Raw genomic sequence first — 15,738 nt, 5'->3', positions numbered from 1 at the left:
TCCTTAAGAAAGTATTTTGTTTTCTTTCTGAGCACCCAGCCCTGAGCAGGGATAGAGGGATGACTCGTGAGTTCATTACTAGCATTTATATCACTGGCTGCTGAGCCAGGGGCTTCCATTCCCCGACTATGGGGGATTTAGTTCTTTCCGCTTCCAGGGACCAGAGTCAGAAGACTCTCCCCTAGCACCAGGAGAAGGTGTGTGGCCTTGAGTTGAGTCTCGGTGCTGGTACCCCCAAGAGTTCAATACACAACTCCAAGAAAAATGTAGCCAAAGCATTTCATGTTTAACATACATGGTCTTAAGAAAAGCAAAGTGCAAATCAGAATGCCAACTTGCTGATCTTGGGCAGGTCACCTCATTTCTATGAGTCTGTTCCTTTCAGATCATTGAGTCCTTGATTCCTGTTGGAGTCTGATGCTCTAGGAGAACATTTGAAATCCTCAGGTTCATCATCGACACATTACACTTTTGTTTCTATTTGTAGAAGTTTTCTCAAATTTCTATTTGGAGAAATTTTCTCAATTACCTCACTAAATTGAAGGTAGAAGAAAGGCCAATGTGAATAATCTTTGAAACTAAATTATGTAATTTTTCGATGCCATTTTATTGCATTTAAATGCAAGACCCAACTCCAACCAGGTTAAGAATCTGTACTCTGTCATTGTTCGACAGTAAAGAATTTTAAGGCACTTTCTTTGGTTCCTAGTTCCCTTCTATATCACTGGTCATCTGCTTTAATCTATCTCAATGATTCCTTTTCCTCTACTAAACTAAATATGAAGGTTCATAAAGGTTCCCAAGTTAGCCTTCTTCACCTTTCAATTATACTCCTTGCCTGGACAACCTCATCCATGTGAAAATCTTCCCTCACCCCCTGAAACAACCACTGCTCCTACCTGCCTCTGCCCATCTCCCTACAGGTATCCTACAGGTTCTGACAAGAAGTCAGGACATGGACAAACCAAAATTTATTATTCCCTTTCTTCCACCTTCACCCCAAACCTGCTCCCCCCACTGACTTTCCTATCCTAGTTATAGCTACCTCCAGAAGAGCGTGTTATAAAAACTCCTCCTCCCCGTTTTCAATAATTACTGGTAATCAATAATAATTTGTAGTAATGTGCCAAGCATTGTTCTAAGCATTCTACATGCACTAGCTCATTTAAATCTCATAGCAATCCTCCATGGTGGGCACTATTACCCCCATTTCACATATGGTGCTACTGAAAGACAGAGAAATGAAGTCCTTTGTCCAAGTTTGCACAGCTAGTGTGTGCCAGAGCCAGGCAGCCTGAGCCCAAAACACTAGAAGTCACTGCCTTTCCAGTGATAAGTTTCTCTCCCTCACATCTCTGCATTCGGCCACTTCCTCCATCCCTACCTCAGCCCCTGCCAGTGCAGACTCTTCTCTCTCACCAGAACCACACAATGACCCCTTCTGGCCCCCCTAATCACCAGCCAATCCATTGTGCAAACTGTCCCTAGAGCCATCTTTCTAAATTCAAATCCAGCTGCCACTGCCCAACTGAAAAACTTCTGACGGCTCCCAACTGCAGAAAGAAATAATGTCCAAAATCCTTACATATTGTCTGAGAACCACCTGCCTCACTTCTTCTTTTATTATTCTCTATGGTCCTCTATCCTTCAAACTGGCCACATTAACTACGGCAAACTACTGGGAAAAGTATCCTGCTGGTTCATAGGGCTGACCCTGAATGCCCCTTCCTCCTGGGCTGCTAAATAAATATTCCAAGTCCAGCCCAAGAGTTGCCACTGTGAGATTTCCTGCAACCTGACCCCCTCCCCAAGCAGGGTGGAACACTCCCGTCTGAGCTACTTTACAAACATACTACCTAGTATATGAGCAGCTTCAAGGTGTCTTACACCTGTTTGCCTGACAGGCTTCCCAACTAGACCATGAGCTCCTCAAGGGCAAGGACTACACAGGTACCTAAGAGGCACTCATTGCATGAATATTAGAAGGATGAAGCTATTCCAATAAACAGATGGCCTATTCTAACAAATAGGTGATTATACATCACTGAATGCTTTGCTAATGCTTCCAGATACTTCAAAGACTTTGTTCCCTTACACATTCCGAAGTTGCCCCAGTAAATACCATGACTTTGATGCTGAAAGAAGCTCTAAAATAGAAGTCCCAATAAATCCATCCTAAGTTGAAAATGAATGTAATACACCTAACCTACCAAATATCATAGCTTAGCCCAGGCTACCTTAAGCATGCTCAGAACACTTATATTTAGCCCACAGTTGGGCAGACTCACCCAACACAATGAACACACTGCAGAGAATTGGTCATTTACTGTCATGATCATGGGGCTGACTGGGGCTACAGCTCACTGACAATGCTTAGCATCATGAGAGAGTCTTGTACCACATATCACCAGCCCAGAAAACGACCAAAAAATCCAGATTCCCAAGTATGGTTTCTATGGAATGCTGTCGCATCTGCATCATTGCAAAGTCCCAAAAATCATAAATGGAACCACTGTAAGTCAGGGATCCTAGGTATTAGTGTTCCGAACACTGAGGCCTTGGAGGGAGGGAGGTGTGACTATAGTACCTTCCCATGAAGCCCTCCAAAATCACTTGCAGGTCAACCACACCCACAGGGCTGAAAATTGAGGAGCCAGCACACACCATGGGCATCGGGAGCACTCCTGGCATCAGCCTCCGCCTGAAAGCTGCATGCCCCAGGGGTGAGGAATCTCAACAGGAAGCCAAGAGTAACTATAACTGATTAAAGAGAGAGAAATGTAGACTTAAGTGGCCTCCACACCTCTCTGACCAAACTCCCCATTAGAAAAAAAATTATTTAACTATGTTCTTACAATAGATGTATATTTATTTATAAATAATTTGCATGTAAGTTAACCATATATTTTGTTATTACCTTCCCAAATCCCCCCAAAATGGTCCTTACATGTGAGTCCTTTTCAAGGCCACTGATCTAGAGAATAATCTTCCCACCCCCTGAAAGGCTGAGGATGTATATGATCAAACATAAGGGTGGATCTGGCTGCTGAGATCCCCAGAAGCATGGAGTCCTGGATTTGGAGGCATATACACCCAAGCACACACTCCTGACAGGTGTCACTTCAGCACCTGCTGCACCTCTTCCAGTGATGGGGCTTTATAACGCTCTGTATTGCATGGTACAACAGCTCTAAGCACCAAAATTCTTCCTCTGTAGCTCTGATCCCTTCAAGTCTCCTGCCCTGTATCCACTCCCTCCTCTATATGGTAGCTCTTCCGCTATCTGAGGACAATTATCCTGTCCCCAGGGAGACTCATCTTCTCCAGGGAATCCACAGGAGCTAATGCAGCCTCTCCATCTCCAGTGACAACAATGTGCCTGTCTCAAACAGCCATTCCACGTGCATTTACATGGTCCCAGGCTGGCTGCTGCCTATAATTGTTACAGGAAACCATTGGTTTGTAAACAACAACAAAAAAGTCTTTCTGGTCTGTCTCAAGTAGATCAAACCAAGTGGACTGTGTATGTGCTTGACACAGATTCAGTGAAAACTTTCCCACAGTAAACACACCACTTTTCCCATTAAAGGGAGAAAGCATTTCCAATGGTGGTCCACACCACTGCAGTCCAAGTCACATCTGACCTCCCTGATTAAATCATTCAATAATCATCACTGAGCTCTCAGTCCTGGGGCCCTGCATCCACCCATCACTTCCGTTAGTGAGTCACACAGACAAATGTGTGTGCATACAAAATATGAATGCACACTCACACATGCACGCACACAATGTGCTTTCTTAAGGAAATAAACATTTATTAAGCACCTACTTTTTGTCATATACCAGAGACGTGGCATTTAGCACCCAAGCCTGTATGGCCAGTAATTAACAAAGGGAAACAGAGTTCCACCTTGATTTCACATCTTATAGTTCTCAATGAGAGTACCTCTTCACATACGTTCCTACAACAGGAATTAGAAAAACCAGCTGAACCATTGTAACTTGCATTAAGGATGTGAAAGCCAAAAGGGAGCCAAGAGACACATTAAAATGTAGCCACTGGTTATATATTCTACTAGGGGTAAAAATAGCCCCGACCTGCATGAGCACAGGGCTGAAAACTCAACATCACGAAAGGCAAACAGCAGAGTTTCTACAGCAACTAAAACTCAACCATCTTCTTCACATATGGCCATTACCACCTGATTGTGAGATAGACCATGTCCCAACACATGCTTAGAGTCCACGGAGCCTGGCTGAACAATTGGACCTCAGAGGAGAAGCCAGGGACTCTGGGTACATTACAATGCTGGGACTCAAAATTATATCTGTGGGCTTTGCTCTTAAAAGTAAACTATTATAAACCACAAAGTGTGAGACAGGTCTCCTCTCTTAGCTGCAGTGTCCGCAGTGACTGCCAATGGGGAGATGGCCAAGAGCCAAGACTAGCTTCATCCCCTTTGGGGTGCAGAAGGGAATTCCAGTCTATGCCAGTGTAGGAATAACATCTTCTAGCCTTGCCTAATCCCTCTCCCTAGGAGACTTCTGTCCAACAGTGCCAAAAACATGGGACACCCCGGGCAACCTGGCAGAGTAGGAAGCATGCTCAGATAGGGCATATGCTTCCAAGGCCAGTTTCTAGGAGCAGCTACTCAATGCTGCTCCTTTTCATGCCCTTATCTTTTTATTTTAAGCATCCTGTTAGACTTTATAGCAAAATCATGATATCCTTTGGGGTGTCTAACTCTGGCTGCCAGGATGAACTTGACCAGCAAGTCCAATCCAATTCCATTTTCCTCTGTTCCATAGCATTTTAGACCTTCTCATCATATTGCAAACACATTAGAGACTTCCAGGGGGCTCCTTGGAAATTCAGAGATGCTGAAAGCTAGCTGTGTGTGTGGGGGGGGGGGGGGGCGACATCTTAGGGGATGAAATGAGGCACAGATAATAAAGCCAGAGATGGGCGAACCATGAATCTCACAGAGCGCAAGCTCCCCAGGAACAGGAATGACTGGAGCATGAATCACCTGCTTACATCAGACTCTCTTCCCACATCAATGCCTCCCCCATTGTTGAAGATTAATCACAAGCAGTTAATTCTAAATAACTCAGTGATGTGTGCACCGCTAGTGCCACATTAGAGAATCCCTTATGAATTTTACCCTGACGCAGGAGTTATTTCCTGCAAAGTATCATCCAGAAATGTTATGACCCACCCATCCCCCTACCACAAGGCCCACTGCAAAGGTCTGATTGCTTTTATTAGAATGAAGACCAGCATGGAAGTGGCTGGGAAGCTGACTTTGGCTTGATGTAGGTAGAGCTGGCTTCCTGATAGCAGTGATCAGAAATGCATTAGGCTGCCTTGAAAAGTACTGAGCACCATTACTGCAGTTGACTGGGGAGGGGGGGGACAAATGTACAGTGGAAAAGAGGATGGGAAATGAGTAGTTGGTCCCAATGACCTTTAAAATCCCCTCCAAACTTATTATTTCACAATTCTCCACTATGTACCTTGGTTTCCAATGCACTACACAGGGTAAATCCATGACCAGGAGGCCATATAAATGGCATACCATATTCTACATGGGTCATGGGATCCCTGAGCGCTTCATCCCATACACCAGGAGAAAACTAGGAGGGTCTCGCAGAACCTCACCTCAGCCTGAACTCCAACCCTGTCTTTCCTGACCCAGATCAAGCAAATACACTGTAGAGGGTCTCATCTTTTGAGAATCCCATGGGTAAGGGCCTTAACACCCTTGCAGCCCACTCTTTCCCATTCCTTGAGCCATGCAAGAGATAGGACCCCTTCTGGAAAGGAAAGAAGCTTGAGAGAATGAAGAGGAAGAATGGACCATAAGTGTCCGATGACTTCCCAGCTTTGCCAGTCCTTTTCCATGGTTTGGATCACAGATAAGTGATTTCAGCCATCCCTCTTTGGGTGTGGGTTTGTTTGTTTTTAATTCTCACTGGAGGACATGTTTATTGATTTCAGAGAGACCAGAAGATATGGTTATTGATTTCATAGAGACCAGAGGGTATGTTTGTTGATTTCAGAGAGAGAGGAAAGGAAAGAGAGAGAGAAAAACATTGATTGGTTGCCTCCTTTATGTGCCCCAACAGGGGACTGAACCTACAACTTAGGTATGTACTCTGATAGGGAATCAAACTTGCTACCTCTTGGTGCATGGGATGACATTCCAACCAAATGACCAACCCAGCCAGGGCACTTGTTTTTATTTGAAAGCAACGTATTAAGGAAATAAGCTGTACTCTCACACTACACTGTCACTCTTCCCCAGGGGTGTAGGGGCAGGAGGAGACATTGCGATCATCCTGGAAGAGAGGTCACAGACCTGCCTGGAAAGCACTGCCTGCTACAGCGGATGTACCGGCCCTCTCGGTGCCACCAACCACTGCACTATCGACACTGTCCTCTGAGGACTTCACACAGGCAAATGGGACCACTTCAGGAGAACCAAACTGGCAGAAGAGAGGATTAGATACATAGTTTTGTGGAGAAACTTGAAGGCAAACTTCCCCAGGGTCATTTTCTCAGCTATAAAGATACCGTACTTAAATAAAAGCCTCCGTAAAACCAAAAGGATCCTAGATGCATTTCACAGCTTAAGCCAGGAGCTTCAGGTTGCCGATAGCTCGTGCCGCTGCCTTCCTTCCATCTCCACATCTTCAGGCCCTCGCATCCCCTTCCAGAGTCCAACACACCGCCCCCCGCCCTGCCCCGCCCCGAAACAACTGAAAGCATTCACAGGCTCGAGGACCACACGCGCAGTCAGTTTTATCAGAGTGCCACTGGATGGTTTGGCTGAATGACTATGAGATCAATTTGTTTCTAAAAGCTGCTGGTACTGGTTCTTGGCTTTAAAAAAAATTTTTTTAACTTTGGAAAATACATTATTTAGGAACACTGAGGACATCGTTGGAGGTTTGAGAGCAAATATAGAGAATGATACATTTAAAGGGGGCCCTGTATTGCTTTTAAATAGGTCATCCAAAGACATCAATTTCTGGAGAACAACCACCGTAATGACAACCCACTGGCACTGTCAGTTCCCAAATAGATCACGGAGACAGGCCCACGGAGCACGCTGCCTGCCTCTCCTCCGTCAGCCACAGCCCTGTCACCTGCAACACAGCCAGCCCCTCACTGAGCTGAGGCAAACCAAACATCCCAGCTTCTGCCAGGGAAATCTCAGGAGGACGACAGGGGTGTTCCCTCTGCTTTAACACCACCCTGTTCCTCCAAATCCACTGCAGATATTTCCAAACACTTCCTCTCTTTACCACTGGATCTCCTAAATGTCTCCTCCTTCCCCCACGCCTCCCCAAACCACATTCCAACATGCCCTCTATGCTCCCACACTCCCTCCCCGTGGCTCTTCCTGCCCTGTTGGTCATGAAGTGAAGGCAAAGTCGTCTGTGATGAAGGGTCAAGGGTCATCAGGAATCACCCACACACCCGGAGCAACATTGCTGTCACCGGACAGCAACTCGTCTTCTCAACAGAGGCAGATGCACAGAGCTCAGGCCAGGAGCTTATGATATTGGGGATTCCTTAAGAAAAAAAAGTACACATGCAAAGTGATGTGTGGGACCTTAGAAGGGGCCCATGTGAGTGAGGATATATAACAACGTGTATATATCCACCTCTGTAATAGTCCCCCCCACACACACACAATGGACAAGAGAAGAAGAAACACAGAGAAAGGGAGTTGGGTTTTGTCATCTGTGGAGAGAGTCAGAAGGCAGCAGGAGAGCCCAAAGGAGTCTGGCAGAGTCATCCAGGAGCTCCGTCTTTTACCGCCAGCCCTGCACGGGGTGCTGTGTGCTTCCTGGCACCTGGGAAACCAAAGCTAAGTCTGCAGAGGTCACGCCGTCCAGGGATGCTCCGTTGTGGTGTCGTTGGCTCCAACTGCTCGGGACCTGGGGTCCAGCCCCAGTCACTTGATTTCAGACGAGGGCCTTGAGGACGAGGATTGAGTGCTCTGAACCATTCATTTCATTCTCTCCCATGCTCTCATATTCTCCCTTTCTCTCTGACCGGGAGGAGCAAGTCCCGTGGGACTGGTCTAGCTGATAACCTCCTACACCAGGAGCCTGACATTTTGCTTATCATCAGCATCCAGAATGGCAATGCTCCATTTCACCATGGGGACACAGGCCATCTGTGTTAATTGAGAAGGGAGCCTAGGAGCAAAACTAAAACGCTACGGTGGGGATCCGGGCTCTCAGATCCCAGAGACACCTGCCCTCACACCCACAACAGAGGCAAAGGCACATCAGCTTGGAGCTTCTCACCTTTTCAGTGGGATGGTGAGGCCTCCCTACCCACCCCACCTGCCCCATCGGGTTGCTGTGGGGGCCAGAACATGATGTTTGCAGACAAAGAGCTCAAAACACAGCCCACCAGGCACAACCCATGCTCAGTGACCCCATGCTCCTAGGAAGCTGCAAATGGCAATGAAATTGGATTCTATACCCTCCTGAACGTCCTCTCCTTTTATCTCTGCCACCTCTCAAACTGGGATGAAGGAAGATGACAGAGGTCGGGAAAACTCAAAGGAAAGCTTCAAACCTGTGAAACCAATTTAATACCCAGTTTCTTCTTATGTGCACCAGGAGACCAACAGCCCTGACTCAGAACTTGTACTTTCTTGGAATCTCTGCTTATAACTTTATGTTTTGTCTCATTTCATGCTCTCAACAACTCCATAATGTATGATTTCTTACTATCCCTGCTTTGTTGCGAGAGAGGATACCATAGTATTTAAGAGTGTGGGCTCTGAAGCCACACCGCCTAGATCCAAACTCCAGCTTTGCCTGGTATTAGCTGTGTGACACTGGATAAGTCATTTAACCTCTTGCTCCTTATCTAAAAAGTGTAAATAACAACCAAGTGTGTCAAGAGTGGTTACAAGAGCTAATACGTGCAAAGCAGTTAAGACAGTGCAGGCATGGAGGGAGTGCTCTATGACTGTTAGCTGCTATTATAATTATTACTGATGGGGATACTGAAGCTCCCAAAACCTTCTCCAAAGACACGCGACTTATAAGTGGACAAGCCCAGATTTAAGTCCACATCTTTTTCGTTCCAGAAGCCATGCCCTTAATCACTACACTAAACTTGGCTCACATCCCAAATTTCTCTGCTCCTCAGTTTCCTCATCTAAAAATGGGGCCAGTTAATGACATCAGAAACATAGAAGTGTTGTGAGGATGAGATGAGACGACTCATATAAAGCACCTAGGATCCCAGGCATATGACAGTGTTTAATAATAGTAGTAGTAATAATATCACCCCTATCTTTGTCCAGGGAGGGGTACCTGACCTTCAGAGCCCTGTCCAGAGCCTCTCTCACTCCAGATCCATGTCCGGACCTCACTGTTCTGGACATGCCATGCAGAGCCAGTGACTGTAGGGCAATAGGAGTCATCCCATCCCCCATGCACAGCCCACACCCCACCTCTTCTGTCCTGTGAAGCAGAGAGAGGACCCAGCTGATGGGCAGCTGCCCCAGGAACTGGAAGCCATCTTTTCAGAGCTGCCTGCAAAGGGTGATAGGGGACTTGAAGATAATTAGCCCCCAGCCCTGGGCCTGTGGTGTCTCATTACCAAATGCAAATTCAAGTTCACGTGCCACTCAAGGCTCCTGGCAAAATGCAAGCCGACCCTCAACAACGTACTGAATGTGGACTGAAGCACCACCCCAGGCCCACCCCCTCTGCAGCCTGCAGCTGGTGTGGAGGCTCTGCAAAGGAAGAAGGCTGCTCCCACCCCACTGAAGGGGGTAACAAGGAAGGAAGGTCCTATTTCTCTGAGGGAGGCAGAGATCCTATTTGGGAGGAGGGGGGTAAAAAAATTGCTCTTCCCTCAGCAGTTAAAAGAAGGATTATCGGAGCAAGTGGCAGGCGGCAGCTCTGCCATTTAGCATACAGCATACCCAGGCAATTTCATTTGGTAATCAGGAGGAGAGGAGGGAAAAGGAGCAATCAGCCCCCTATTCAGGCTCCGTTTAGCGACAGCCCCTGCTGGATGGGCTGGTCCCACCTAAGCCTGAATGCGGGTGGGGCACCACGTCTCAGAGGCAGCAGTCCTCCTTTGTGTGCATTTTAAGGCTCCATACCAGGGGGAAGGATGCTGAAAGGAGTTAGCTTTCACTCCATGACTACTCACAACTCTCCTCCAGCCCCCACCCCCCAGGCCTTTCAGAGCTGACACAGATTAGGAACAAAGCTCATTACAATTCTGGTAGGTTGTGCACTGGCAAGGGGATGGGGACGTCATTGTGTTTTTACACAAGTGCCCACAACAGGAGGATCCAGCTGTGTCCATCACTGATACCCACCTCCAGCATCTGATGTCTTTGGTCCATGGTAGATGCTCAGGTAAGCACCTCTTCTTGGAATACCATTCCATCCTAGTTCTGGCTTTGAGAAATGGGGGAAGAGTCACAAAATTCTCAACAAAAAGCCAAATGATTAAAATTAACTCTCAGGAAGGCATACCAAGGCCACACAGTGGTGCTGAGCATCAGTCAAACCAACTGGAGTAGGATGGCAGCTTCAGACAGTAGGAGGGACGAGGGGTGGGAGGCTAGTGGGCACCACACAACAGTGTGCTCATATTGCAATAAGGGCCTGGCCCTGTCACCAACACCCACCTCTGTCCTCCACTGCAGGATCCCAACACCTGAAAACTTTACAAGTGAGCCTCAGGACAAGCAGCTTCTGGTTTGTGCACCTGCCGACTTCAACAGGAAAAGATAGTTGGCCCATGTAGTGAGATTTAGGAGTAGAGATCCACCAGTGAGGCCTTCTCCATCGTCCCCTGGCCCCACCCTACCTGCCACAGCCTGACACCATGCTAAATGATCCCTTCAGGAAGACCAGAACTGCAATTTATAGACCTCGGATACGAATCAATTCTTCATGACCATAAGATTGCTGAGAAATTCAATACATGCACAGTCATAACTAAGAATGGATTAAAAATAAACAATCAAGTTTAAACTCATTTCAAGGTAGTGACAAACTCTCAATGATGCATGAGGGACCTGCTCTCTGAAAGGAGCTCAGCATACCTCCTTGTTGCCCTGTGAGCTTCCAGGCTGCCCATAACAAGACTGACTGTGCTGAACACACACTAGGTGAATTTGCTGTGCCATAGCTTAACTAAATTCAAAGCAGACATATATATATAATCATTTTGAATTATCTGCCACTTCTGTCCTCTAAGAACATGACTGAAAAGGCAAGAATAAATGGCAATATAAACAAATCTGAAGTTAAGCACCAAAATATTTTATTCATAAACATGACACCTAGAAGTAAAAATCTGGGTGACTTCTCCCTCCACTGGGCCAGAATGTTCAATGTGACCATTAATTGCATTGGGAGTCTTGGAATGAAGAATGAAGTCCACCCATATAGGCTGTGTGGAGCTGAGGCTGCAGCCAGAGCTAAGAGCCTTTCACCACACAAAAAGAGAAGACATTGTGTCTAGGACCTCTTACCACTAGGCTCCACTCTCCCACAGCAACTATCTCTGGTGTCCTCTGGGTGTCACCCAGAGAAGACACCCAACAGGGGATGAAAATAGCCCAAAGCCCATAGGAGAGATGGACCTCTCAGTGATTTCTTCCTGAAATGCAGTGTGGAGACATTTGGGAGCCATCAAGGCAAGGAAAGCCAGACAGGCCAAGCAAACATCAACACTGCCAGCATGCGAGGAACTAATGGACCACAGAGAACACCTCCAACAGGCCCTGGCCACATCCATCTGAAGCTGCAGGAGCCAACTCAGCTCTTCCTGCTCTTGGACTGCTGAAGCATGAAGTACAAAACAAATGTTCCAAACCAAATGCAAGCCCTCATGCAATCAAATGGTAGGACCCATCCAGCAATTTGGGACAATCAGATGCCTGGTACACAGGACTGACTGCTGGGAATAGGTCCCCTGGTTACAGTTTGTGACCTGTGCAATTTCAAGGCAGGTGGGAGGAGGGGAGGGAATGGATACCTCCTCACTACCTGCTATCTTTAGGAAAATGGGCAGGCATTTGTTTGGCTATTTATCTTGTTTTATGCAGATCTGCTTGACACTCAACAGCTGCTGTGATTTTTTTCCCCTTAATATGTTACAGGTGAGCTTTTCCTGTTTACTCTAAAAATTAACTATGTGTGGAGAGAACAGATATTCTCTAAAAGCCTGTGATTGGTTAAACATGATGACAATTACCAGGATCAGAGTTAACAGTAAATTCTAAAACTTCCCCAATAGCAGCCCCCACCTTAACCTCTGCACTGCTCTGTTCCAAGCCAACCAACCTAGTGTTCCTCTTACTACAATTTATTTACTATAGTTACATATAGGAGAATAAATGAGCTAAGCTGTGTGTTTGCCTTCTACAGATAGAAGTATCAATCGATAGTCATGAGAGGATCTGAACTCTGTAGAAAGAACTATTATTAACATATATACATGGTATTTAGCTATTAAAAGGATCTTAAATCTGCTTCAAAGAAATTCTGCTGTAGACCACACACACACACACACATACACACACAAAGAGAGAAAGAGAAGACAAATTGGATACACATACAGTATATAGAGTCTTTCCACAGAAAAGTGCTGATCCAGACCTGCCCAGAGGAAATTAGTTCTTTTTAAACACACACAAAAAAAATGCAATCAGAGATAATCAGCAAGTTAACAACACACTTGTAAACACCCTAGTCCCTAGAAAGGAAGAATGCCAGCTTTCAATACAAGTTCTGAGAACTGAACACATCCTTTGGGTGAATGAAAAACAAGTGATCACATCAGCGTCTTCAGGCAGAACTTTCTCGAAAGCCAAGAAGCTTTGGAACAGCAGTCAGCTCCAGAAGGCACCTGCTTGTGAGAAGCACTTCAATAACAACATTCCCGAAGTGGCTTTGTGGGTTGGAGTTGGCTTGGCCCCACTTCCCCATCCCTTTGTTCAATGGGTTCAGTGGCAGAAAGAACAGAAACAAGAAAAGGATGACATGCAGGTCTTGCACCTGGCCCCTGTAGCCCATCCAAAGGAAGGAAGATACAATGCACAACCCACTAGAGGAAAGAAGCAGCAGAGACCCAGGGACACTCCTGTGGCAGTCCATACATGACCTACACAGAGGCCTCCAATAAGACCCGGGGAGTGTCCTAGTCTCCAGGACATATCACCTGTGAAGTGAACTTAGTTTTGATTTTTTAAAAATTTAAATGGCTACTAGTAACTAAGGTTCTTACCAACTGCAACCTGCTTTAGGGCTTCGGCTATTCTGGGAAAGTTTGAGGAATAACTGCAGATACTTTCTCATTACAAATTTCAAGGCAATGGGGTCTCACCTCAATGAAGAGACCCAGGGAGTCTGTGCTAAGACTTTTACTTGGCCCCATCTATCTGACCTTTCTTGACCTGTTGGTTCTCACTCTTGGCTGCACAACAGAATCACCTGGGGAGCCTCAATCATATACAGATGCTTGGATCCTACACACCCCCAACCTTCTGGATAAATTGGTCCATGCTATGGCCTGAGATTTTTAAAACTCCTCCAGGTGATCCTAATGTGCAGCCGAGGTTGAGAACCACTGTTCTGCTCTAAACCATTCCACCACCGCCATGGAGAGACCAGCAATGGAGAGACTAGACAAATATGTCCAGAAGAATCCAGAGCTTAACTCAAAAAGGATAGGAGAAAATGTACCTTCTTTGCTTCTTCCTCATCCCAACCTCCCCACACATACCTATATGGCCAGTTCTCACACACCTGGTCTCTTCGGTGGTCCTTCCTACTGAAATATAGGCATTTAGGGAGTCCAACAATCCAATAACCTGGATTTTAAGTAAAATCTGAGCCACTTTTCAGATCTAATCCCCAACAGTCAGAATTTGGTGAATAAGGTGAGTGCAGCCTACACCCTTGGGCACAAACCCCTTCCTCCATCTCCCTGGGGCATTGTAGTTGAACTTGGAACATTCTCTAAGGCTATACTGAGTCTCGCCAGCTTCCTCAGAGGCTTGGCTGGACAAGGGTTCTGTCATCTTCTGTGCCTTCCTGTACCATTCTCATACATGGGGAAGAGAGGACAGGAAAGAAGAACTTCATATGAAAAATCCTAGTACTAGAACAAGGTCGTGAGAAGGCCCATCCCCAAATGCCTCCCCCACCCTCTATAAGCGTCCCCAAAGATGTGGGAGCAGGAAACAAGTGAAGGGCTGGGTTTAGAGTGGGGCCAAGCATGGACCTGCAATCCATCCATCCCAGTTCTTCTTTGCACAGACATTCCTATTATTAGGAGGAAGTAATGGGGAGTGTCCCAGCCATCCCCAAGGGTCCAATTCTCAAGGGATCAGGAGGGACAGGACAGAGATAACCACTTTGCCTATTTCCATCTGATTTCTTGTCCTGTGTTGATCCTGCTAAGCTGTGCTGCGATGGAAGGAGCTGAGCTGGGCTGGGCACAGATTCTGCAGTCACTTCATCCAGCTCTTTGAGTAAAAAGCCCATGCTTGAGTAGCCAGGAGTCTCTTTCTGCTGAGATCTGATGGATTTCCATTGAGAGCAAGCAAAGGATTTTCATTAGCTCCTTGGGAAAAGGACCCCATTATCTAACATGCAGCTAAATATGCACTTTAAATGTAGAGCTGGTTTCTAGCAGGGCTCTTGGCCTCTTACCCAGCCCACTGGGGGGCTCTAACAACAGAGGAATAGGGAAAAGGCCTTACCTTCTGAGCAGAGCTTGCCACCATAGCCAGTGGTAGAACAGTCACAGGTGGGATGCCCATCCAGGAGAAAGCAGATTCCCCCATTTTCACAGGGACGGTCACCACAGGGTCCCTCAGCATCCAACTGGACGCCCTGGCTCCCCAGAAGCTGAGGCTCTGAGTTGCCATACTTGAGATCCAGGATTAATCCCTTGAATCCGGGCATGGCCTGTACTCCCTCCAGGGTCAGGGCAGAAGGTCGTATGTCTGTGGGGACTCCACCCAGGAACAAGTCACTGACCACATCCATGTAGGGCCGCTGGGGCTGCAGCTCCCCAGACTGGCCCTCGCCATCCAGCACCAGTAGCGTACGCAGGTGGTCACGGCTTACCATGAGGAAGTGCCAGCTGCTGTCGTTCACCTGCTTGTGGGACAGCACAGATGTCTCGGCGCAGTCCATGCTGAGGCGGAGCTGCACGCGGCCATCCACCAGGGAGAGGCAGAGGAAGTCGCAGACGCCACCATCGTCCAGGTAGAGGAGCAGTCCCGTGGAGACGTTGGTCTTGAACTGGAAGCTCAGGTCACTGCGCGTGCTGGCATCCCAGCGGAGGTAGCGAGCCCACTGGTTGGGAAGGCCCATGAATTCAAGACCCAGGCAGAGCCCCAGCAGGGATCCCAGCAGCACGCTCACCTTCAGGGTGAAGAACACCGAGTGCACAGGGAAACTCATCGTGGCTGCCGGACCAAGCCGGAGAATCAGCCAGCCAGGGAACAGCCCTCGGGAACGGTCCGCCTTCGCAGAGAGGGAGAGGGAAAGACGAGATGGGGGGGTGGGGGTGGGGGGACAGAGAGCACACAAGAGGAAGAAGGCAAAAGCACAATTATCAAGAGGGTGAGGAAGGAGGAAAGTGAGGAGGACAGCCCCAGATGAGCACACAAGCAAGAAATTCACAAGAGAAGCAGTGGAGAGACAGGGCAGCAG

General features: G+C 47.2%; 1 protein-coding gene across 1 annotated transcript in view; it reads right to left on the bottom strand.

Moving 5' to 3' along the window:
- NRXN3 (neurexin 3) overlaps nt 1-15,486 on the bottom strand; it is a 1,415,138-nt gene extending 1,399,652 nt beyond the window's left edge. Inside the window, exon 1 of the mRNA XM_090271249.1 lies at nt 14,778-15,486. Coding sequence (XP_090127375.1) covers nt 14,778-15,486 — 709 coding nt within the window. The remainder of the gene's footprint in view (nt 1-14,777) is intronic.
- Nucleotides 15,487-15,738: the final 252 nt, after the last annotated feature.

This window comes from Furipterus horrens, unplaced genomic scaffold (genome assembly GCF_987537825.1).
Source record: "Furipterus horrens unplaced genomic scaffold, mFurHor1.1.pri manual_scaffold_3, whole genome shotgun sequence".
Classification (NCBI taxonomy): domain Eukaryota; kingdom Metazoa; phylum Chordata; class Mammalia; order Chiroptera; family Furipteridae; genus Furipterus; species Furipterus horrens.
The sequence above is the reverse complement of the archived record's forward strand: the minus strand, read 5'-3'. Positions and strand labels throughout refer to the sequence as shown.